General features: G+C 30.4%; 2 protein-coding genes across 3 annotated transcripts in view; one reads left to right on the top strand and one right to left on the bottom strand.

Annotated features, from left to right (window-relative positions):
- LOC145945935 (uncharacterized) overlaps positions 1-12446 on the top strand; it is a 122049-nt gene extending 109603 nt beyond the window's left edge. For both annotated transcript variants that reach the window (XM_083055235.1, XM_083055236.1), the window contains exon 4: positions 10546-12446. In XM_083055235.1, coding sequence (XP_082911361.1) covers positions 10546-11949 — 1404 coding nt within the window. In that variant the 3' untranslated portion in view covers positions 11950-12446. The remainder of the gene's footprint in view (positions 1-10545) is intronic.
- Positions 1-26385, bottom strand: part of LOC145945944 (uncharacterized) — a 415644-nt gene that overhangs the window by 387416 nt on the left and 1843 nt on the right. The gene's annotated exons all lie outside the window — the stretch shown is intronic.

Here is a 26385-nt window from a genome sequence, read left to right as displayed (position 1 = left end):
CATCATTTACATATATATATATACATTTTTTATTTACAAAGTTATAAAAGATGTGATTAATGGAGTTATTTAACAAAACAAAAAAAACAGATAAAAAATAATTATAAATAATTATATATATTAATTATTAAATCAAAAATGTCAAAATTGTAAATAGATTTTTTTCATATTGAGATATCCAATATTAGAAGTAAGAAAATTATAAAATTATAAAATAAAAGAAATTGTAATATAAAAAATTTTATATATTAAAAAGTAAGAAAGAAAAATTAAAAAATAAAAATATTTTTTACGCTTAATCGTCATAAAATTTAAAATGTATCGGAGAGTTTAAACTGTTTGCGAAAAGAGCTAGAATTCTATCAATTATATTGAAATTTTGAAAATGAGGTTATCGTTAAACCGTTAAACCATCCATTTTCCGCTCTACGAACCCATAATTCGTTCACCCTGCGGCTTCAGCTCAATCTCAACCAGCTATTCGCTGGCGAGAACGCTATAAAACGCTTGATAGTATCTGGAGATAGTGCAAAAGGGAAGTGCGAACATCAGACAGCGTCATTTACTTTTACATTTCAACGGCTCGATTGGATTAGGTGTATCTTATTGCGGATACAACCAAGTGCATATAGCACATACACACATAATGTCATTGGAATATTGGAAATTATATTTGTATTTGTAATATAATATTATTTTTTATGATAAAATTATTTATTAATTTATTTTTAAAAAATATTGATTTTGTATAATTTAAAATAATTTTATTCTATTCATTCAACTAAATAGCAAAGATAATAATTGTTAAGACAGCTTATAAATATCAATAAAAAATCTTTATAAAAAATCAAAATAAAAAAGTTTGTAAAAATTATATAAAATATATTTTTTTTATTTGCGGATAATTCTTTTTCTAATTAATATATATCTCGATATCGTAAATAGAAAACAAAAACCTATAAATAGATATTCAACGTTCTATGATTTATTCATTCAATTCAATGCTGGGACACAGACTTTTCGCTAAGAAAATTTCCGTAGAAGTAATTCCGATATCGCAAATTCCGGTATCGTAATGATTCCTACGACTGATACATTTACTTGATACGAAATTGCTTGTCAATTCCGTATATCAGTATTTACCCTTCCCCCGTCCTGACCGATCTCGCACAATGTGAAAAGCTCTACATCGAAGTAGCGGAGAAGAGGGCAAAGATATAAGCGTAATAACGAGGCGAGCCGGCTGCCCACGCAATCGATAAGTAGTGCTGCCGCAGGGTCTCCCTTGATGAGACGCGCGATTCCAGACCAACCTTTATCCATCGCGATAGATAGTAGATGTACATAAATTAACACGCGGGCGAAGCCGGAGATAAGCACGAGCGGTTATAGCGGCTCGGTGAATACTCAAAGCAATTCGAGTCTGTCTTCTCCCCGCGGCTCTCTGGACGACTCACGATTCAATAAAATATCAAACGAGCCGGATAAATAACGATAAAGCTCGCTGAAGATTTTATTTCCGTTTGATTTGAATTTTATTATTAGTATTCGATTGTCCGCAACGCACAGTGTAAAGAAAAAGAATTTGAAGATAAATAATTATATTGTTAATAAAGTATTATAGATCTATTAATTTCAATATAAAAATCCATCTTATTGATATCATATTTTACATAAATATGATATAAATAGCACAAGGGCGCTAATAGAATTTAATGATAAACTAATATTTTGTCTAACTAATCATGAAATAAAAATTCAGAAAAAGTTAGATGTAGATAAATAAATATATATATGAAATATAATTATAATTTTTATTATTTGAATTTCTGATCCTAATCTTAATAAAGATCTCTAGTCTTAACAAAGTATAAATAATTAATAATTTTGCTCTGAATCTTTTATAGGATAATCATATACAATGTATTATGAGATAAGATGATCGCATTTAGCATTGAATGCGCAGCCCGAAGTTTCACGTTGGTCAAAAACAATTCTCGACCCTTGTTTTCGAACGTCAAACAACAGCAGGGGGTTGTTTCTCGTAGCTCGGCCGGCTTTCAGGTTTAATTAGCCGCCGGCCTTATCGAGAAACAGGGTGTCGCACATAAATACACTCAGGCGACTCCAGACTCGTTGATCCCAGGATGAGTCAATTCTCAGATTTTTTTTTCTCGCCGCGAAGCAACCTCTTTTTTTTATGATTTCGGCGCACATGTGCGTCTCTCACGTGACAATCGGCCAATGGAAAACTGATGTTTTTTTTTTGCCTTGCCTGTCAGTTGTGTCATCGGTGGATATGTAAATTCTACAGATACCCCGAAAAGGATTTTACTGCGCTCTCACACGAAGATGTATTTTTACAGTGTTTTATTAATAATTTACGGCTTATAAAACGCCTGAGAGAGATTTACTTAGTTTACAGAAATTTGTTAGATGTCATCTTGCTTAAAACTTGCGAAAATTCGAAGAATAAAATTATATCTATTTTCGAAAAAATATTCCTAGTTTTATATAATTTAGGAAATTAATAGAATAAGAAATGATTATTATTAGAATTAAAAAACGTTTGGATTATATTTGAAATATTTTTATATATTTATATGTATATGTCTAATTAAATCAAGTATTAATTTTATAGCTAGAAGTATAGAAAAAAAGATTTTTAAAAGTTAAATTTGAAAACTTGATTATTATTCTTATATTAATTGTTATAATGTCTATTATAATATTTTGGATAAATTTTACTAGCACGACCACTAATAGAATTTAATAATGAATTAATATTTTGTCTAAATAGTCATCAAATAGAAATTTTTAAAAGCTAGAAACGATGTAGATGAAACAATAAATAAGAGTTTCATATCTCTCTGTGGTTATAATTTCAGAAACAGGTTTTAGTGAGACGTATATCTATCTTCGACTATGTCCTTATAATACGTAAAACATATGTATGTAACGAAGATGCATCTAAATTCATAAATTATATTCCAAAAAATCAGATATTTTCTTCATTCTTATATCTATAAAATTATTACTTTCAGAAATATTATCTCAAGCAATGCCTAAATAATTAATTGTAAGTAAATCGATAAGTGATAAATCCCAAAATCTGATTTTGAGTCTGTGTGTGTGTACTTGTTCAAATCAAAAGAATTATATTCCATAAAAATTTATTCCAATGTAAAAAAAATTTTTTTTAAATACGCATTAAGCCTAGCAAATATGACGCTTCGGTTCGGACAACATTCGAAATCTGTCGAAATCTCGCGTTTGATTTATCGAGATAATCAAAGGTTAATCCGTGAGAACCATTCTCCCCGACCTTCTCGCGGTTCCAACTCTCCGGGATGAAGTTCTCCGTTCGATATTTTATCAGCATCCAATCTGGGTGGATTCTCGTTAAAATCGGACACGTCCCTACGTCCGATCCCGTCGTACATCAGGCCCGTGCGAGCACCCACGAGGGGTCACATTCGCCCCCCTTTTCCCGTAATACACGCACACGAATACTATTACACGCAACTCTTTCTCTCTCTCGGATCGTCTCCTTCCCTCGTGACTAGTTGTTACAACATAATTCAAGTCGCCGACATGAGCACAAATATTATGATAGACGGCCGTTTATGCGCGCAGGTCCGTGTCAGATGAGGAAAGGGGACGAGGAGAAGAGAGCAGAAGAGACTCGAGACAGACTCACTCTCTCGAGTTCCATCTCGTTTCGGACCAAAAGAACAAACTCGGGGGAGCCTCTCACAATGACGGGGTCGACTGGCGGCTTGTGGGTGACTGGTGGGCGTTCGAAGGCATATCTCTAAATAATTCTACAGAGGCGGAACCTGCCCCCCGTGAACGCTCGCGGCTATAATCCTTACTCCCCTTCCTCTCGGAATTCTCAAATTTTCGCCCTGTAGGAATTCTTCCAATTTTTACGGTCGCGGGAATTGTCGCGCGAATGGGATCGTGAATATCAATTTAACTCGCGATAGAAACCGGATGAACACAGCATCGATTTTGTGCGTCTCTGATGTAGCGAACGAGCAAATCGATAGGCTTCGGAATTATAAAAGTCACACAATCTCAAGAATTTGTGACGAAATTTATGGCAATTGATTAAAAATGGTTTAAAGTCGAGTAAAGCCAATAATGATATTAATAGTTACTATTTGTCAACATTTAATAAATTTATAAATAAATAAATTATAAATTTTATAAATAATTATTTTTTATAATTAATTAATAATTTATATTTATTTTTCCTCTATTTTTTAAATATACATGACTTAAGAATTTTAACTTATTGTGTGCTACACATACACACATAAAATTCTTTTTTTTTTTATTACAACATTATCGATCTAAATTATGTCATTTTTTGATAGGTATTTAGTAGTGTCGCGATATTCCCTCCTTACATCCTGCACATATTACACGCGAATTTTATTCCCAAACATCTCGCAGCAAAATACTCTTCCGGGCCTTCCCCGTGTTTGGCACGTGATGCGAGGAAAAAGAAATTACTTTGGCCGCCGGATTAAGAAGACAATTTGACGGCAAGAAGATTACCACGACGCCATGACGTCGCTAAAGGACGCCATAGCGTTTCGTCGGTGATGCATCTCACGTGGTGGCCGTGTCTCGCGTTACTTTACGATGTTTCTTCTGGTGTTTCGTCGTCGTCGAAACGAGAATTACGAGCTGCTCTGGACCGAGAGATCCCACCGCCACGTCAGTTCGCGACCGCAGACCCAAATACCAAGGCCGTAAATCCGCTCGAATATTCCGAACGATATCTCGCGACTCGAGAGACGACGACGACTAAAAAAAATCTTTTATCAAAATTAGCGACTTTATCGAGAGGGGAACAAACATCGTTTCGCATTTAACTTTCATGTCAGGGATCGCCAGCCTGTCTATACAATTCCGTGAGCCATTCCCTCTCGAGAATTTCGTTTCCCGTAACATTGTAAATCGATTACATCGCAATAAAAACGTGCACGTAACGGTCGTATGCTAAATTCGTTCCGTTTCAAACGTCTTGAACATATAGATATAAATGATAGGGACGAAATCTTGTTTGTCACGCGCGCGAGAGAAAAAATCTGGGATCCGTTTCTCCTTCTCGGGAATATAAATCTTCCCTCCGACCAGCGTCTATTTGATGTATATTGGGAATCGAGTTCTTTGAGCACACGCACATACACGCATTAATCTTTACTCACATTTAACCTGGAGCTTCTGCTAACAATAAGCAAAATTACGACGTCTGACGTTTAACATGCAACGTGCATACGACTTGTGTTTTGATTCTATCATTTTATAGCTCCGCCTTTTTCATGCATAGAGCAATGCAGCTGATAATTGACCACACTGATCGCGAAGATAAACACGTCGTGTCTCAGAATAAATGAACAAGAGTGATTAAAATATTCGCATATCAAGAAGAAAAAGAAAAGATCAAGAAGAAAAAAAAATAATAAGAAATCTTCGAGATATATATACGACAGTAATTTTCATTGATATTTTTTTCATGAAATTCTCATTCTATTAACTATTATTCGAATATCAAACGCGATAATTCATAATTTGTCATAGAATAATAGCAATTAGCATATTAGCATGTCAAATTTTGAAAAAAAAATTAAAAGAACATGATATTCTTGCATGGAAATTATAAGGTCGCAGAGCATGATAAACGTCGCCTCTATTAACGTCTGAAAAACCATTCGTAAAAGATGTAAATCCGATAATATCGCAAGTATGTGTGTGACTATATTACATATGTATATAATTAAAATGAAAGATTCAAAATCCGATGATTTATGATTATTGACGCGCGGCGCCTGTATTCTCTTCGAATCAGCATCTAATAACGCAATTAAATCGCTAATTGGATTAGATGTAACGCGTTCCTTTTATCGATATATAACAAATTACCGTAACGCGATTAGGACATAAATAAATAAATTTTATCCCAGCGCGGTTCCTTTATACCTATCAGAACCAAAATTAAAAGCCACATACGCAATATCTTCCGGTTGTTTCTAATCATTTCGGTTAAAGAAAAAAATATAAAGAGATATTTATTATTTCGTAAAAAAATAAGCATAAGACATTTTAGAATTTAATTGTATTAATTTTATTGCAAATATATAGAATTAAATTAGAATACAAATATTTTTTTAAAATATGCAAACTGTTTCAAGTTAATAAAAAAAAAGGTTTTAATGAAAATGATTAAAAAAGAGAAATCTTGAATATATGTATATACATATACATATATATAATAGTTAAAAATTACGAAAAAATTAATCTTCTTCCAGCATATTTCTTCATCAAAAACTAATTATTTACGCGTGCACCGATATAATTTTTATTTAATTGTTACAATTAAGGGGGGCATAAATAACTCAATATAGCATATCAATCTTTAAAAAATTGTCTCTAAGTGATAATAGCATCCCATTATCAAACGATATAAAGAATGATCGGCAGCACTTTTAAGACTCTTCCAGCAACTGGTTCCACGTGTACGTGCAAATATGCACGCACACTCAATGATTCGCAGCTCCGTAATTACACGATAAAGGATTATCCGCAATTCATTATCATGACACGGCCCTAATTATTATCGTCAACTTGATTGCACCTCGTTAATTGCACGGAATGGAACACAAAGCATCTGCTGCTTGCACTTTCAAATTACATCTTTTGAAGAGTGTCGTTGTATTAAAATACAAAAACTTTTATAAATCTTAAATCGAAATTTAAATCGAAATTTTGCAAATAAAATATTTATTTTCGATGTAATAGTACTGCTAGTAAAATGTATTTATTTAATTATGAGTTAGCATTAATTATATTTGTAATTATATTTGTCTAAGTTAAAATCTATAAGTTTAATGTAAAATAATTAAACAAACACTAAATGGATTTTATTTCTTACTAACAATAAGTTTATGAAATTTACGTTATAGAAGTTATGAACGTAAAAATTACATATATTTAAATGGTGAGAGGGCATTTCATTTTCAAGACGATTTAACTCAATAAAAGTAATAATTGAGAGAAAGTCGATACACACACGTAGTGTGTAATATGAGATTTAAGTTCCGAGTTTCAGCTGTCAGTTTCCTAACAGCTGACCGATTCTCCCTCTTTTAACAACAAAAGTCTTCAAACATCGAGTCACAGATGCATGCAGAAGTGCACGAAAGCACTTTCTTGTTCTAGATGACAAAAATAGAACCACGGACGAAATGGTCCGATAATCAGGTAGATTCTTCAAGTGTGATATAAGCGCGTGATATAAACGATTTAATCTTAATCCTGACGCGGAAAAAGACACATTATTTGCGATCATTAGCGGTTAAATTATTTTCGCGCGAGAATGTGGTTAATTCACGAATCATCGACGAAATGTCACCTATCCGCGCTTGCGAGCAAGCCACGCGATTATTTGAGCGACGCAAAAACCGGTGCTTGCTTGTTGTAATAGCGTTAACAATTTGCACCGCGTAAGAAACGATTTAACAATAATGATAATAGAAAGAAAAAGATATCGCGACGCTGACAATGAGACACATTAGTAGAATAGATGGATTCGTGTTTAATCTGCAAATTTAATTAAAAATAATAATAATAAGACGATAATGAATAGTATAAAATTCAATATAAATATTAAAAATGTAAATATTCCGAAAATATTTTGTCAAATAAATATTATCCGAATAATATTGCTTTTATAAACACATTCATTACATTTTTATTACATCATAGTTGAGTCAGAACCGGTTAAATTCAAAAGTAGCAGCGCATCTAACAAAAAATAATGAGTATCTATATTCTAATAAATATGTATGAAAATATATTGAACGTATTAATAGTAATAGCCTCGAGGAACCGAAAAAAATCTTTTGCATCTCATTTACCAGCTATCGTCGCTACTCTTTTCTTTCCTAAGTGAATAATTGATAACCTGGTAGCAGATATTTATTGATCCGCGTATCAAACACTGATACAACGCTTTGATAAGATGTCCTGTATAGCAAAACTTGTAGAAAATTTATAATTTAATCAATTTTGTGCAATTTTTCAATTCTATTTTCTTTTCTATAGCATTTTAATCATTTTATTTTTTAATTTTATTTTTTTTAAATTAATTATGCATTGATTAAAAAAATTATAAATGTTATGAATGAGAAGAGAATCAGTGAATTATCTGCATATTAAAAAAATATTGATTAAAAAAAATTAAAGAAAAACGTCGCTTCGGAGCTTTGTCACAATTCACTTGCAAAGAAATTTTACTTTCTTCCAGATTTTACAAATTCAATATATCAAGTGACATTTTGACATCCTTCCAAAAATTGTATCTAAAATTTTTGCATACGTTATACCAGTGTACATTATTCTTGGCATCTGCACCGTACTTCCGCTATAGTTAAAATAGCTGCCAAAATTACTCGAGTCATTGTAGCCAAAATAGTCTGCCGAACTTACAATCATTTCTAAAGGAATTGATATTTAAGCTTTAAAAAGCTTCATAAAATTTCAAAATTTGAATAAAAAATATACCAATCTTGATTTGCATAAAAAAATTTACAGGATTTATCGTATATAATACGTATATAATATTTTTATACGATAACCATATAAAAATTTTCTTTGATTTCCCTAAAGTTAGGAAAGATTTATAATTTATAAAATTTTGACTTTTTTCCCTAAATAATTTTAAAATTCTTTACATTTCAAAAAGAATTCTAGCAAAAATATGTAACATTTTTTCACTTAATATTAAAAATGTAAATTAAGTCCTCAATCTTTCATAACATATTATTAACTATCTTGTAATATTTACTGACTCTCAATATATCGCGTTTATATCGATTTTTACAGCAATCCAGAAAAACATTTCTAAAAACTCTAAATTATAAATATAAGATAAGAAACTAGTTGACTTTGACTCTACGTAAATCTCTCGACATAGTATTCGAGCTTATCCATATTTTTACGCACACACATAACATAGATAGACCAGTTTGCTCATGCGACAGAGGAAAAGATTTGTTAGAAAGTTACGCGGCTGGTTTTAATCGCGAAGATGTATCCCTCGTAATTAGATCAAAATTCACAAAGTCGCGATATAAAAAAAACATCTTGATATCATGGTATTAAGTATTTATACTATTCTCTAGCTATCTGTTAAAAAGGTTTATCAGTTTAAATAATTAATTAATTAATTAATTATACATACTCATTTAAAAAAATTAATTAACTGCTTAAGTATATTTTTCGCAATATTAAATAGTCCTTTATTTTCGATTTATTATGTAAAGTTCAATATGTATATGCGAAATGCGGCACGCGGCATTATTGTAAGAGGAAACTGGAACCATTCATTTTTGCATAATTAAACTAACAAACAATGTAATATTCTGTCAAGAATATTGCTGTGATTCCGCTCATCTTCGAATTATCATAAAACGGACAGCAAAACCATGTGTAACCAACCAATGAAATAATGTCTACCATGTATCATTAATCTGTCAGTTTCACATTACCCTTAATACTCTGTTAGAAAATTAGCGCTTTAATTAGTGTTAACCTTGTTTTGCACACGTGTGCATCGTTCATTATTGCCCATACTGAATGGAAACAATGTGTCGAGAATCTACATCACGATATATACAGCGCCTTACAAAGCAAGAGCTTTATTGAAATATAGTGACTAAAAAGGAGCATATAGGCGAGAATAATATTTCTAGAAAAATATCTATTTGAAGTATTACATTTATGTCTTATTTTCTTCAAGAAAAAATAATCAAAGCCGGTTACAGCATTCTTACAATGTAATTAATAATGTATAAAATTGTATAAAATTGTAGATGTCTTCAAGAATGTGCAACTCTTGTAAGATAAAATATAAATTTTAAATTAATTTTTTTAATTATTTTTTTTTCAAAATAAACATATATTTTTTCAGTATCATCGTTTCAAGCAATGTTCTTTAGAACTATCAAAGTTATCAAAAAGTATAAATTTGTTTTTTTATGTGGTATCTAATATATATATTATATAACTCTTAATTTATTGTTAGTTTCATAATAAACATGTTTATTCGGGTTCATGTATTTAACGGAGTTTACATATTTAACTTTGAAATATTTCTTCAAACATATTAATAATACTTAATTTGCTTTGTATATTTGTTTGTCATGAGAAAATCTCATCTACATTTTAATTTAATTTAAAATGTACATATCATGTTTAGATTATAAAATAGGAATAGATTCGCGAAAGAGATCTCTCAAACAAGAAAATAATCATATCAACTCTCTGTTAAGTAATATTAGAAATAAAACCCCCCAAATAGTCTTATAAACTAAATAAATTTTCCAAAATCAAATAAAAGTCAAAATAAAATAGAAAAAATCTTACAAGTTTTACAAACTTATCAATAATTCCCACCCTCGCACTAATAAAAATTTTTCAGCATAATAAAACTTGCCATTTATAAAAATACTATTTCGTTTTCTGCTTCAGCGCGAGTATACAGAGGACTGTGTCTTCAACGAGACCTTAGAGCAGCATAATTACAATACGTACAGCTCGGTACGCTGGTCCACGGCGAAAAAGACGCTGTACCTCGGTCTGAATCGCCACGGCCAGCCGAGGAGAGTACAAGCTAAGGGTCACAACCTGGGTAGACTGTCGGCCTACGCCCGGGTGTTGACGCAGATGGCTCCGTTCGATCGGGTGGAAACTTTACAGAGGCGGATGTTGGGCGCGCAGCACAACGTGCGCCATCGGCATCACGGCCGCGGCCATCGTCGTCTACACGCCGGTGACGTGGCGCAACAGTCCATCTGTCCCACCTTGCCTGACCAAGAGAAGGACGGTAGGGATAGATTCAGATGTCGCAAACGAAAGAAGAGGAAGAAGCGGAGGCGACGATGCAGACCGGGAGAGCAGCCCGGTCCCCAGTGCCGAGTCGCGGAGGAGTTTACCACGAGTCCCACATCGGACGTCGACGCGTCTTCGGAGATCAACAACGTCACCACCACCCTAGAATCTAAGAGATCCTGCGAGGGGGCAGCCAGCGAGGAGGCCTGCAGACGTCAGGCTCTTTCGGTACCGGCGAAGAAGCGGAAATCGCGGATAGACGGCGACGGCGGCGGGAATCTCACGCTTAACAACGGTAAGAACAAAGCATCAACTGCGAAAAAGCCAAACGTCAACGTCGCCGATAGTCAAAGTAAAAAGCCTGATTTGACGGACGGGAAAAAGACGAAGAGGAAGGGCCCGCCGAGCAGGGGGAACGCGACGGTCCCGTCTTCGCGGAAGCAGTACGAGTCTGCCACGGTCCGGGTCTCTTTGCCGCTAATGGCGCCCATCAGCGAGGTGCAGCGGGTCTCGACAGCCACATCGTCCTCGTCGCCGTCTCCTCCTGGTGCGTTAACCGTTCCCTCCTCCGCCAGAAGGTCGAGTTCGCCGCCGTCTGGCCGTAGGAAACCGCCGCCGTCTTCGAGGAATCACGTCACGAGACCGATCAGCTCGCATAGGAAAGGAAAGTCGTTCTCGAGTTCGCTGGGTCGATCGAAATCGGCGCCGATGAGCGAGATAGATCTACCGTCAACCACCAAAGTTCCTGAAGCCACGAGCGCGTGGTGTGCCACTTCTATTCCTCAGCTTCCTCAATCCTCGTCAGTTCCTTCCTCTTTGTCCTCGCTCTGGCACAAATCGGCCGAGGACTCTTCTAATTCGCTGTCAAACTTCTCGCACGTTGAACCAATCGTCACGAGCGAGTTTACGACCGAAATGGTAGAGTCGACTGCTGAGGTGACGACCAGACTGGACGAAAAAGACCACAAAGACAATAGTTCCGGTACGACTGAGACGAGTTTGAGATCGACTACGAGATTTCCTATAGAGCGACTGGCAATGTGACGTCCTCGTTTCTCGAACGGTAGGAGGATGATATTTGTATGCAAATGTCATTGTAAAAACTTATGTGTAAATAGAAATCACTCTGTACGTTCTACAACTTCACATTCATGTACGACACGTGCACGCATGATATACGTCGTACCGAAGTTTAAATACTCGCGCTATAAAAGGATCGACATGGTTGCGGTTTCGATCGGTGAGATCAAATTATGATGTCGAGTTTAAAAATAATTGAGAAATAATAAAGTTTACATTTTAAATAAAATTTCGAAAATTATTTAAAGTATCTTTTCTATTAGTATGATTAAAATTTCTATAGCCTAATTGTTGATGAAAAATTCGCTTTTAATTATTTATGTAGCTTTATCTTTTATCAGACGCAACATCATTAATGACATGAAAAAAACGAGATTTCTGAAATTTTAATTTCAATATCCAAAATAGAATTTATTGTAAAGTACTTTAATTTTTTTTAATTCTTCCTTAATTCCAGCTATCAAGAGTATCTGAATATATATATCTTTCTATATACTCCATATAGAAAAAATTATTCTCTTTAAATATACAAGAAGAGAAAGAATTAAATAAACAGAAAAAATCATAAATCTTTTATGGAAATTTAAAACGCAAAAATCGAAAAAAGTTATCTATAATTTGATAATAAAGTTATTTCTTAGTGAGTATCAAAAGCTTCAATATTTATTAATAATGCATTTGCAATGAGACAAAAAACATTAGTATTGTTAAAGATTAAGAATGAAATTTTGTTCACAGAAAACGTTACTATGTCGATCCTTGAGATTTACGTAGCGAGAGAGATGCGGTTTTCGTGTTGAGATTCAATTAACATTTGATAAGAGTCAGTCTTACTTGTTCAGACAGAGATGGGAGCGTGCTGGCTAAAGTATGTTCCTTACGCTTATTATCCGAAAGGGATAAGTACCGGATCGAGAATATCAAATGGCTGGATAACGATTTTAATTTCCCTCTCGGCGGCAAAACAGGTCACGAAGCTCGACAAATAAGCTAATTGCATATCTTTTATGTGGTTTCCGTAATCTTCATTCGATTTTAGAAGTAATTACTCTTTGATTACAAGTCTTTTATTAAAAGATAAATCGACGCAATGCATGCAAATGTGCAATTTCTGATCTCTTTTTATTTATGGATTCTTCGAGCACTTTGAGAGACCGATATTTCTCTTTAAAATCCAAAAAAATTAATCTTAAAAAAAAAAAGAATCTCTACATTAATAATAAAATTTATTAATTTTATTTTATTTCACATTATTTTCAAATTCGATAGTTCAATCAAGATATAATGATAACCTATACCACACACATATAAGATAATTTAACATTTTCAATAGTTTTAACAACTACAGAACATTTCCAGCATGGCAATTTAGGTACGTATCTTTATCACATTAAATTTTATCACATTTAAATGTGACTGTCTCTCATCTAACATTACTATTAGATACAAGTGTAAAATAAATCGAATAGAAAATTATGTAAACAGGATCCACAAATATATTATAAAACTAGTCACATTTATATCAAATGGCACCCGATAGAGATAAGTGTAAGAAATTTAAAAGCAAAGCATGCATGTTAATATTTGCACAAATTAGCATAAAGTTTGCAGATTGTAATAAATTACATTATCGAATTAAGGCGTTATTCAAAATTATATTTATTATCGAAAGATAATAGATGTTCTCAAAATTATAATAATATTATTCTTTCTTTTTTTATTAACTTATTATATATGAACCATTCTCGTCTCGCTACGTACATCAACATATAAAAAACTCTTTGTATAATATATTACTGGCGAACTTTGTCCTAATTAGCGCGATTAGCGCATAAGTATAAGAAATTAATGATAGTATTTTAGTGAATGAGGAGCGCAAGACAATAAGCGACTTGAAGAAGGAGATATAAGCGATAAAATCAATTCGAGCACGAAATGCAATTGTTCTCGAGACGGTAATAGAAATCGAATCTAATTAATTAAGGAGATGAGCTATACGTTAAAAATTAATAGTCTCGTAAATTACGCTTCTCATATGAAATTAAGCGAATGTTTCCGATTACGCTTAATGCAATATTTCGTATAACGAAATAATTTTTTAATTAGCATAAATTATATACAAATTATAAAATATAAAAAGAACGAGTTTAGCTATTTACGTTTATTAGATACTACATGAAGAAATTTCTACGAGCGATTAGTCAAATTGTGAATTTAAACTCACAATTTTTAAATTAAACGCAATAAAACGCGATATTTTTACGAGCGACGTGTATGTATGTATATGTATATATATACGTATATATATATAAAATTTGGAACCGTGTAAACTACATTCGTTGAATGTAATCTCAGTATTTATAACGAAGCGAAGTGATACATACTGGTTTTTCTTTTATTTTTATCAAGGAGATCAATTAATCATTATCGCAAATTTACGTACTGTTTTGTCAAGTTTTCTCTGTCCAATCATTGTCTCTCGCGCGCCAATTTTATTTTCAAAATTCGTTTCGCGATGCTCAATAATATCGAAGTGAAAAATACGAAGGTCTCAATTACAATATCCATTATATTATAATCAAAATTTACCATAATTAAAATTTAGTAATTTTTAACTCTTTACCAGTTCAATTTCATGAAATCAGCTTTAATATTACCGTAAAAATATATATAGTCAAAGAGACATTTTCCAGATAGAATTGATTGATAACAAACCAGATAATGACACTACGAAATGCGCTCATTTATATTGATGATTTTCGTTACAATTTGAATTTTTATGAAAATTGTTCGATTATCGAATGCCGTTCGAAGAGTTCAGTCACTCATCGTCAACAAAAAAAAACCATCACGATTCTTTGTTTCTCCAATTAAGAGTTTCATTGAATCTAAATAAGTGTATCTGTGAAAAAAGCCTCAATCTCACTGCGATTTTTTTTTCTTTTTTGTAGAAGCGACCTATTACTATAGTGGCATATTTATTAAAGACTTATTTATTGTAAACAGTTGAATCCGTGTACATAAGTCTACGATCATTATTCATCAATCATGCGCATCGATCATGTGTTCTACGTACGTTGTGTTTGTCCGATATAGGTATACGAGAATCCGTTGAAAATACACGATTACGTAAAGAAAACTACTTCAGTATTTTATTAGATAATGCGACAGGTGGATGTCTATCATTTTATCACGCTAATATTGAAACGTTCTATTTCGCAAAGCAAGTTTCCCATGCACGGCAAAGAGCTCATCATGTCATATATTTGATAATAGTCACTGGCCAATTGAACTACTGCTTCCGCCAGAACTAAAATTAGATCACTTCGCGACTCTATATACTGTATATAGGATGTCCGGTAATAATCGCTCGATTTCTCGTATGCAGATAGAGCGGCTTAAATTAATTAGAAAAGTTATTTACTCTTTTGCGATTTTTGCAATAATTAATAAGAAATTAATTTAAAAATATATATGGGCCAATATCATTCAATCGATGCAATTCTCGACAAATGTGTTATTATAAAAAATATTTCACAATAACGCAATGATACAATATATACTAAGAGTTATTGACTTTATAATGAATGTTTTCAAAGTACGCGAAATACATCGAATTATTTTTATTAGAATTACCATTTAAAGTTTGTAATATAAAACCACAAGATTATTGTTAAAACAATTTGTCTGATTGTTACACTCTGTATAATAATGATAGTGGATTCTATGCTTCAGTTATAAGATTAAATTGCGCGGAAATAGATACTTTCGTAAAATACACGATACTATATCTTGTAATATTATATGTAAAAATTATTGTAGCAAAAGAGAAAGGAATTTTTCTCGTCATTTATCATTACTGCCGAGTTCTAGCAATTCGATACGCGATCATTGATATTTTCAACGGATTCTGAATTGTCTCAATAAAGTAAACGTATGCGTGCTCTGGCAAGTGAGATAACGAATGTTTTGACAGGATAAAAGACAGATTACGAGTTAGTGCTTACAAAATGTACGAGTCTAATGCAAGGTTTGTAAAATTTGGAAAGATGCACATGCGCGAACGTGATGCTTATCAAGACGACTAATTATTAAAGTAATTAGCGACATGGATAGAATTTTTTAAGTTGCAAGAACATAATTTCTGATATATATGCTGTTCTTATATGTAATTATACTTCCAGATTAATTTTAGAGATGAAACGATGGAGAGATAATATGTTTTATGTCGTTATTATAGATATTTAACTCCCATCCATGTCGCCGAAATGCAAGATAATAAAAATGTTTAAGAAATAGCCTACATGATGCAGATGAAAAATTGGAGAAAACTGGCTTGAATTTAATATGTAGAATATTATTTCTTTTTTAGCTGAACAAAAAAATCTAAAATTATATCTCTAAACAATCGTGTTATGTGGAATAATTAATAAAATCAATTATTAATAATAAAATGATATGCAAACACGACCGCGCATCGTCGGCATAATTCCAAATTCAAAGATCGAAACAGAACCAGTCTAGCACTGCCATTTTTTGAGATATATATTTAATTTTTTCATAGACTGAAACTCTCTATTAAGATTATAGACGAGTATTTAATTAATAAAATGACAAGAGGGGCCGTGCTGATTAAAATTTTTCATCTGCGGATGTTTAATATAAAGCAGACGAGATACCTAAGATATTACAGCCCCAGATTTGTCCTCTCTAAGCAAAACATCCTGTGAATTTCCGATATTACCTTGTGATAAGAGATTTTCAAAATTCATGACCTCTTTTCTTTTTTATCCTATTTTCCGAAAGATACATTTCTTATCGTCGTTTTCGCGAAAGAGGATAAGAGAAAGGAGAGAGAAAGGTCGGGAGCGAATTAATGAAATATGATCAACAAACTGATAGAACAAATTTCTAATTATAAACACGATCAATCCTCGCGAATGCGCACCTCGCTTGCCTATCTTCTCTCTCACTTTTTCGATGCAGAACCCCCCCATCATATCGTCGCCATATAATTTTTAGAAGTAATAAAAGAAATATTATTGAATATATAAACACTGCGTTATTATTAAATCTTGATATATACCTCACAGTATATAATAATTATACATATTTCTAAATATAAAATAATTCCACTTTTGTTAGAAACAAATCATCATATATTAGTATTTTTCTATAATAATGAGTCACAAAAAAATTAAAAACTATTATATATTTTTGTTTCCCTTATTACACGATTCATTATCGCGACTTATTTTAATATCAAATAAATTATATCATTATATGTTATGATTCATATTATAATAATTTATATTATAATTTTTAAAAAATTTTACACTTAATTCCATTAATTCCATTTGAATAAAATATCAGAAATTATAAATTAGTTATTAATTTTTATATTTAATTAAAAATTTAGAAATGAGCCATATAAAAAGTTTGCAATTGCAACGGATGTTTAACGTTGAAAAATATAACATCGTGAAAAAAATCAAAGATTTCCACTTCAATTAATATATCTTAATCAGAGGATTATTAATTATTACAGATATGAATTCAATCGCTGTGTAGGATTGGCAAAATATATGAAATGTTTGGTACAAGAATTTGTGAAACACTGACAGGTAAGTGCACATAATATACAATGTATATTATAAATTTAGCAATGTAAATCCTGTCTAAACATTCCAAACAGTCATAAAATTTTTCGCGAAAAAATTACGTGAGTCAGAAAGGTATTACGCATAGCATAAATGTTTGCGTACTTAATTTGCTTGCATAGTGATTCCGAATCTTGTAGTCAATAAAACATTTAGTATATAATATCTCGATTCTTAGAGTAAATGTACTAAAATTTGCATTTGTATTATAGACGAGTGTGTATATAATAATTAGCTTGAACTATTAATTATCTTAAATTAGTTTGCTACAAATAATTTTGACACATTTTCGTGAATTTAATTTTGAATCAAAAGTTAAAAATAAACTAAAATAAATAGAAGATGTACAAATAAATTTTAAACAATTTAAACATTTTAAACAAAAATTAAATACTTTTTATATCAATATTCACACATTATTAGTATTTTAGTCAGTATTTTTTTATACCGACTTGTTGCAATATTAAAAATATTTTTTTAAGTTAATTACGTCAAGAGATAAGATTGTGAAATTTAATAGTCTCATTCATATAAACTTATTTACTTCCTATTAATACATCTTCAACTAATTATAAATACCATTTTATAAACATGCTGCAAGCATAAGTTATTAGAAATTATATTTACAAATTCTAATAAAATTAATCGGAAATTAATGCAAGGTATCGCGTATATATAACATTAGAATCATCTAACTATTATACACACTCGCAATAAATTTTCATATAATCGTAGCAAACAAGCATAGCTGCTATTTAGAAAATAAGATTACACGCTCTTATATTTTGCTTCTAATAAATTCGCGTGATTCCCCCAATTAAGATCAACATTTGTTAAATCAGATTTAATAAAACAGACCATTTGCTAATGATTTTCAAGGCGTATAATTACGAATTATATACGCTATTTAATCACTTGCTAAATAGCATGGACATGACACGTATAAATATTTTCTTTATTATATCAGAGTAGTTATTGCGAGCATTGCTCTCAATGTAAAATAAGCGGTTTGTCGGCGTCTTCGTGACGTAAATAAGCATAAAACGCACGCCGGAAACTATTAAACCCCGTACATACACACGTGTGGCTTGCAAGCACGCAGAAATATGGAAGCATGCAGAATATGGAGCGGCACTCACACCCTCCTTTGTTGTCTGCATCTCCTCCCATTGTTGTCCCGTACTATAATTAATGATCGATGCCAAGATAAGGCATAAAAGTCGCTCTGTTGCACGGGAAAAGTACGTAGATTGCGGTGCATTGTCCGCTACCCTGTATTTACGTAATTCCTGTGCCCTTCAAACAATTGTCTTTTAATAATCGTATTTTCCGCGTAAAAATGTACCGCCGTTAGAATATTAATTTTTTCTCAAATTAAACTTGCAATACTATATTTTAGCCCTGGACATTAAAATTTCGAGCCTAAAAATATTTCACATAATTTACATAAAATTATAAATTTTAATATTTGCAAAAAAAAATTTATTTCATCAAATATTTATTATACAATTATATTGACAGAGAAATGTTATATTAAACTTGCTTTATATTATTTATAATCCGCGAGAAAATTCAAGACAAGTATCTATTAATAATTTTATATGTTGCATATTATGTTTGTACATATGTATAAATATATATTTTGTATTATTATATAATTATTTTATTCTTTTAAATATTTTCTATATCACGACACAAAAATTATAAATAGAAGAATTCTATCCCAAATCTCGTCGCGAATTATGAATAGTTTACAAAATGGATTCTAATAGATATATATGTGTATGTAAGCACATATTATGCTTACATGCAATATTTCATATCAATTTCAAAATTGCAATGCAAAAAGTATCTATCATATATAAGATTTGTATGAAATTATCCGATATAAATCGTGTGTTGCTCCGAATACTATTTTTCATGACACTTAGCCATTTGTGATTATGACTGTAATCATAATTTTCTCTATCAATATAGCCGTAACCCCGATGATCTTTGGCCTGCAAAACGCGTTATTTAATTTATAATTAACATTCTTCGATGAATGTCTTCCGCCTTAATCTCTCGACCCACGAGTGAAACTACGTGCCTCACGGAACATGTACCATCGTTAATCATAATTGATTTCATAATCAGGCTCATAGATTTTTCGATTTTAGCCGCGTTTACTATACTTGTCTATTTGCGTAATTTAATACAGTTTTGTGTAAAATTATATGGGTTAAAGAAGATTTTAGACTAATTAAAAAGATATAGAATAATAAAGTTAAAGATTTAATTTTTTTGAATAATAAAGATTATCTAAATGTCTAAACATGCATGCTCATCTATTTATACTTTTCGTTATTTTTGTGATTAAATAATACATGATAAAATATTAATATTGGCATTTAATATTCATTTAAAATATTAAAATATAAATATTAATATATTTTATTCATAGTATATAATAATATAATTTTTAGAATAACTTATATTTTCACATCAAACACATTTTAATATATATAGCCCACTGTAAATAATTTATAATTTGCTACAAAATTCAAGACACAATTTTATTTATAATTTTATATTGCATATCTTTGTATATGTATTCTAATATATATTCTGTATATATGTATATATATTCAAACGTATATACTTTATATTACACAACACAAAATTATTATGTATAAAATTCTATCCCAAATTTGACAAGATCCAGGGTGTCTACTCAAATCTTGTAAAATAATTTACTGAGAATTCTCTGGTCTTCTAGATATATTTTCGTTTAAAATTCCATGTAAAATAAGAAAATTTGTAGATGCAAATTTTTAAAATAAGTTTCTGTATTAATAAAAATTAATAAAATTATGTGCTTCCTGTCTTTCATCAAACACTACAAAAATCAAACATGCAGAACACAATTTTTACTAAACACAATTTTACTAAAAATGATAAAAATATATTTCTTAAACAGGACTCTTTTAATCTATCTACGTGTTTTCAGTCTGTTTTTCGTAATACGTCAAAAATGTTCTAAAATACAGAAAATAATATTATTACTAATATAAAAAAAAATTACAATATATTTTTCAGACAAGATTTGCACGTACTTTATTTTATTCTACGTGCTTCTTGTCTTTCATCAAATACTACAAAAATAATCAAACATGCAGAACACAATTTTACTAAAACACAATATTTTACTAAATACTAATAAAATATATTTCTTAAACAGGACTCTTTTAATCTATCTACGTGTTTTCAGTCTGTCTTTCGTAATACGTCAAAAATGTTATAAAATACAGAAAATAATATTACTACTAATATAAAAAAAAGTTACAATATGTTTTTCAGACAAGACTTGCACGTACTCTATTTCATTTTACGTGCTTCTTGTCTTTCATCAAATACTACAAAAATAATAAAACATGCAGAACACAATTTTACTAATTTTACAATTGCAAAAACATATTTTTTAATCAGGACTCTCTTTAATCTATCTACGTGTTTTCAGTCTGTCTTTCGTGAAAAATGTTATAAGATACAGAAAACAACATTACTACTAATAAAAAAATGATACAGTATATTTTAAGACAGGACTTGCACGTGCTCTTTTATTTTATCTACGTGCTTCCTGTCTTTCATCAAATACTACAAAAATAATCAAACATGCAGAACACAATTTTACTAAAACATAATATTTTACTAAAAACTAATAAAATATATTTCTTAAACAGGACTCTTTTAATCTATCTACGTGTTTTCAGTCTGTCTATCGTAATACGTCAAAAATGTTACAAAATACAGAAAATAATATTACTACTAATATAAACAAAAAGTTACAATACGTTTTTCAGACAGGACTTGCACGTGCTCTTTTATTTAATCTACGTGCTTCCTGTCTTTCATCAAATACTACAAAAATAATAAAACATGCAGAACACAATTTTACTAAAACATAATATTTTACTAAAAACTAATAAAATATATTTCTTAAACAAGACTCTTTTAATCTATCTACGTGATTTCAGTCTGTCTTTCGTAATACGTCAAAAATGTTATAAAATACAGAAAATAATATTACTATTAATATAAAAAAAAATTACAATATGTTTTTCAGACAAGACTTGCACGTACTCTATTTTATTCTACGTGCTTCTTGTCTTTCACCAAATACTACAAAAATAATCAAAAATGCAAAACATAATTTTACTAACAATTGCTAAAACATATTTTTTAATCAGGACTCTCTTTAATCTATCTACGTGTTTTCAGTCTGTCTTTCGTGAAAAATGTTATAAGATACAGAAAACAACATTACTACTAATAAAAAAATGATACAGTATATTTTAAGACAGGACTTGCACGTGCTCTTTTATTTTATCTACGTGCTTCCTGTCTTTCATCAAATACTACAAAAATAATTAAACATGCAGAACACAATTTTACTAAAACATAATATTTTACTAAAAACTAATAAAATATATTTCTTAAACAAGACTCTTTTAATCTATCTACGTGTTTTCAGTGTGTCTTTCGTAATACGTCAAAAATGTTATAAAATACAGAAAATAATATTACTACTAATATAAACAAAAAATTACAATATTTTTCAGACAGGACTTGCACCTGCTCTTTTATTTAATCTACATGCTTCCTGTCTTTCATCAAATACTACAAAAATAAATCAAACATGCTGAACACAATTTTACTAAAACACAATAATTTACTAAAAACTAACAAAATATATTTCTTAAACAGGACTCTTTTAATCTATCTACGTGATTTCAGTCTGTCTTTCGTAATACGTCGAAAATGTTATAAAATACAGAAAATAATATTACTACTAATATAAAAAAAAGTTACAATATGTTTTTCGGACAAGACTTGCACGTACTTTATTTTATTCTACGTGCTTCTTGTCTTTCATCAAATACTACAAATATAATCAAACATGCAGAACACAATTTTACTTAAACACAATATTTTTTACTAGAAACTAATAAAATATATTTCTTAAACAGGACTCTCTTTAATCTATCTACCTGTTTTCAGTCTGTTTTTCGTGAAAAATGTTATAAGATACAGAAAACAACATTACTACTAATAAAAAAAATAATACAATATATTTTTAGACAGGACTTGCACGTACTGTTTTATTTTATCTAAAAACCAATAAAATATGTTTCATAATCAGGATTCTTTTAATCTAGCTATGTGTTTCAGTCTGTGTCTCTTGTGAAACATCAAAAATGTTATAAAATATATTTCTTAAATGCTAAATAAGAATAATATTATCAAAATGGCAATTTGTTTAATAAATTCCCTGAATTTAAATTCCCTGAATTTAAATTCCATGAGAATTCCCTAATTTTTGAAGGTAAAACAAAATTCTCCTGAAAATATCAGATTCTCAGGATTTTCCCGGGAATATACACCCTGAAAATCGTTTACAGTAGACTAAAAATATTAAAATAATTGCTATAGAAATCACACAATGCACTTAAATGATTCTAACTTCCACCACAATGTATTTATAGTGGCATAAAATGTGTTAATGTAGAAATGTCCCCCCTCTTTGAGTTAAATAACAGGTTGTGATTAAGCATTTTGCACGCGTTTTACACATAAAGTTGGCACGATTTGCTTATTATCAGAGATATTCATCATAATCGATTCAACTCTACAATGTTCCGAATATTTCTAGCTCTAAGCTGCACTTATATTCGTATCAAACTTTAAAACTTTAAAGACAGGTGTATGATGGCATAACATAGGTGTATAAGATCATTTTGCTGTCTCAGAGCTTATTAAATGAGTATCGACGATACTTCTTCATAATTATTATCAGTATCATTGTTATCATTACGAATTTTCTATTTGCTGGATCCTTTATATATATCGATCAACTATATCGGATTGGATTATTTAAATTAGCGAAGATACCAACGTACTGATAAAACTTTATAATATCCAGGTCTTATGTGTAAAGAAATCTATAATTTCTAAATATCTTGAGGCGATTCTCTTATGCTCAATTTTTTCCCCTGACATTTATAGAGTATCAAAAAAAATAAAATTATAATTAAACTTATAGTCGATCTTATCTCGGAAAATTTAAATTCTTTATATAGTTTTGAAAAATAGATACGTTAATAGAAAGAATTTCGTCGTATATTTTACGTCGTATATTTACTTAACACATGCAAATATATTTATTAATATTAATAATATTCTAAATGTATAATTGTAATAATAATAAATAAATATACTATAAACATTTTTTCGGAAACAGAAATTAATATTCAATTTTATTGGGAGGTTTTATTAGAAATCAAATTCTACTTCTAAGATATTTTATTTTCTTTGACTTGTGACATTCTTTCGGAAAATGCAACATTTCACTTGCGACAGCAAGAAGTCTAACGCTAGACTTGCCTCCGATAAACTCGTTGTGCACTCCGATGCACTCATGCTACGGTTGAAGCGGTTGTAACCTCGGTGCATGCTCGCATTGCCGGTTATTTCACTCAACGAAGCAGCTGCGGCATGAAGTCAAGTGGATTTTTATCCGTCTATATATCCAAGCGAGCTAGCTGTACTTTCCAGGTATTTTCTTAATCCGCGAGCAATGAACATTCTCGTGAATTCTCGGAGCAAAAATTATTTTCTCTTTTCAATTATTACAATTAGCTGAGCAAAAAAAAATAAAATATATATAATTAATATAATTATTTTAAATGTACTTTATCTCTTTAATTTTTATTTGGATTTTATTTTGAATATATAAGAGAAATACAGTTAATATTTAAATTAAAACAATTTTATATATTATATCTATTAAAAATTTTTCTCTGAACATGTGTCTACTGTTATATTTTCCTTATTATATTATAATTTACCGTTAAAAAAAAATTACATAAAATTTTTTGTTTAAAATATTATTACTTTAAGATAGACGAGGAATTCAAGAAAGGCTCAAACGGCAGTCGATACGCATTAAGACGCGTAACACCAGTGCGTATATTAGCCTGCGTAATTTTAGCACACACGCCACTCGAACAAACTCTTTTCGCGTTGCGTCACGCGGTGTCGGGACGTGGGTGAAGAAGCGTCTCGTTACATAACGTCCTTCGTCTGCACGACCCTCTTCAGTTCTATTCCTATCTTTTCAACGGTACAAGGAACGCGTCACACGACGACAATTCGTGAATCAGTTTAATTAACCCTTTGCCATCCAAATTAGTCTCGCATTGTTTTTTTTTTATTTTTTTTTTTTTATTTTAAGTCTGATATCGTATAAAATCGTATTTCTACTTTGAACATTATAAATTTCGTCAAAGAAACAAATGTATCATTTATTTTAAAAACAATACGTTTTCCACGTGTGCAAATTTCTAAAAAATTAATATTTGTAAAAAATCAAAACTTTTTCAATTTTGTGAAATGACAATAAAAATGAAAATGAAATAATAGTGCTTTTTTCGTATATATATAGAATTATTCACAAATATTTTAATCCATAATATAATTCAATATAATCCCATAATATAATTCCATAATATAATTCAAATGATGTTATTTTTTAAATAATTATAATTACATATGAGATTGACTAAAAATAATTTGTATTACTTTTATTACTCGCAATTTTTTATGATTTTTAAGTCACTTTTCGACTAATTCATATTTAGTTTATAACTTTGCTAATTTTGTTCGGTTTTAGAGAGTAAGAGACAACCAGAAGCACAAACTGGAATGTGTAACATAGCCGTTTAAAAGCGTCGCGGATGATTGAGCAGAATGATAATATGGAGTTATTCGCGGAAGATAATTTCTCCCTGCACATATGTTACGAATACCAGATTATCCGTCGCGGATGTAGAAGAATCATTTGATTAAAAACACGGAAAATAGATAAAAACACAAGATAAAAGAAGCGAATAGAACGGGAGGGGACAAATAATCGGCTCCTTGTTTTTTTCGCAATGACGCAGCGAGATTGTTGCACAGCAAACCACACTTATCTCAACTTATTTTACGTTACATGGTTACATCCAGCGCAATCATAATTAATGCGTGATTACGATATGCCCGAGGGGTTGTTTCGCGAAAGACAGATCGAGTTTTAACCTGAAGGAGCCATCATATCATCAGTTATATTGCCCATTTACGTTTCGAGTAATATTACTAATTAAAAAGATTCGCCATAATATTGCAAAAAATAGGTAAATTATAAAGAAACTGATTAAAATTTGTTTTCCAGAATTAAATTGCTAATCGTTAAAGTCAGAAATTGTTTTTAAATAGGTTTAAAACTTGTTCTATTGCCTTCTTACCTAAATTATTAACATTCCTAATTTGTATCCTTTTCATGAATAATATTAGACAAATAATATTTTTAAATTCTTTTGTCAAATAAAGTAAATCAATTATTAACAAAATATTTTGTACAATATATGTATACATATATACATATATATAGAATTTGATTTCTAATAAAACCTCCCAATAAAATTGAATATTAATTTGTCTCCGAAAATTTTTATGGTATATATTATTTATTATTGTTATTATACATTGATATATTTATTATTAATAAATATTTGCATGTTTTAAATAAATATACGATGTAAAACAGAAAATACGACGGAATTTTCTATTAACATTTCTATTTTTCAAAATTATATAAAGAATTCAAATTTTCAGAAATAAGATTGGCTTTGAATTTAATTATAATTTTAGTTTACATAAT

Source organism: Prenolepis imparis, unplaced genomic scaffold (genome assembly GCF_030444845.1).
Source record: "Prenolepis imparis isolate NDT839.2.m4 unplaced genomic scaffold, iyPreImpa1.0 SCAF_15, whole genome shotgun sequence".
Lineage (NCBI taxonomy): Eukaryota > Metazoa > Arthropoda > Insecta > Hymenoptera > Formicidae > Prenolepis > Prenolepis imparis.
The sequence above is the reverse complement of the archived record's forward strand: the minus strand, read 5'-3'. Positions and strand labels throughout refer to the sequence as shown.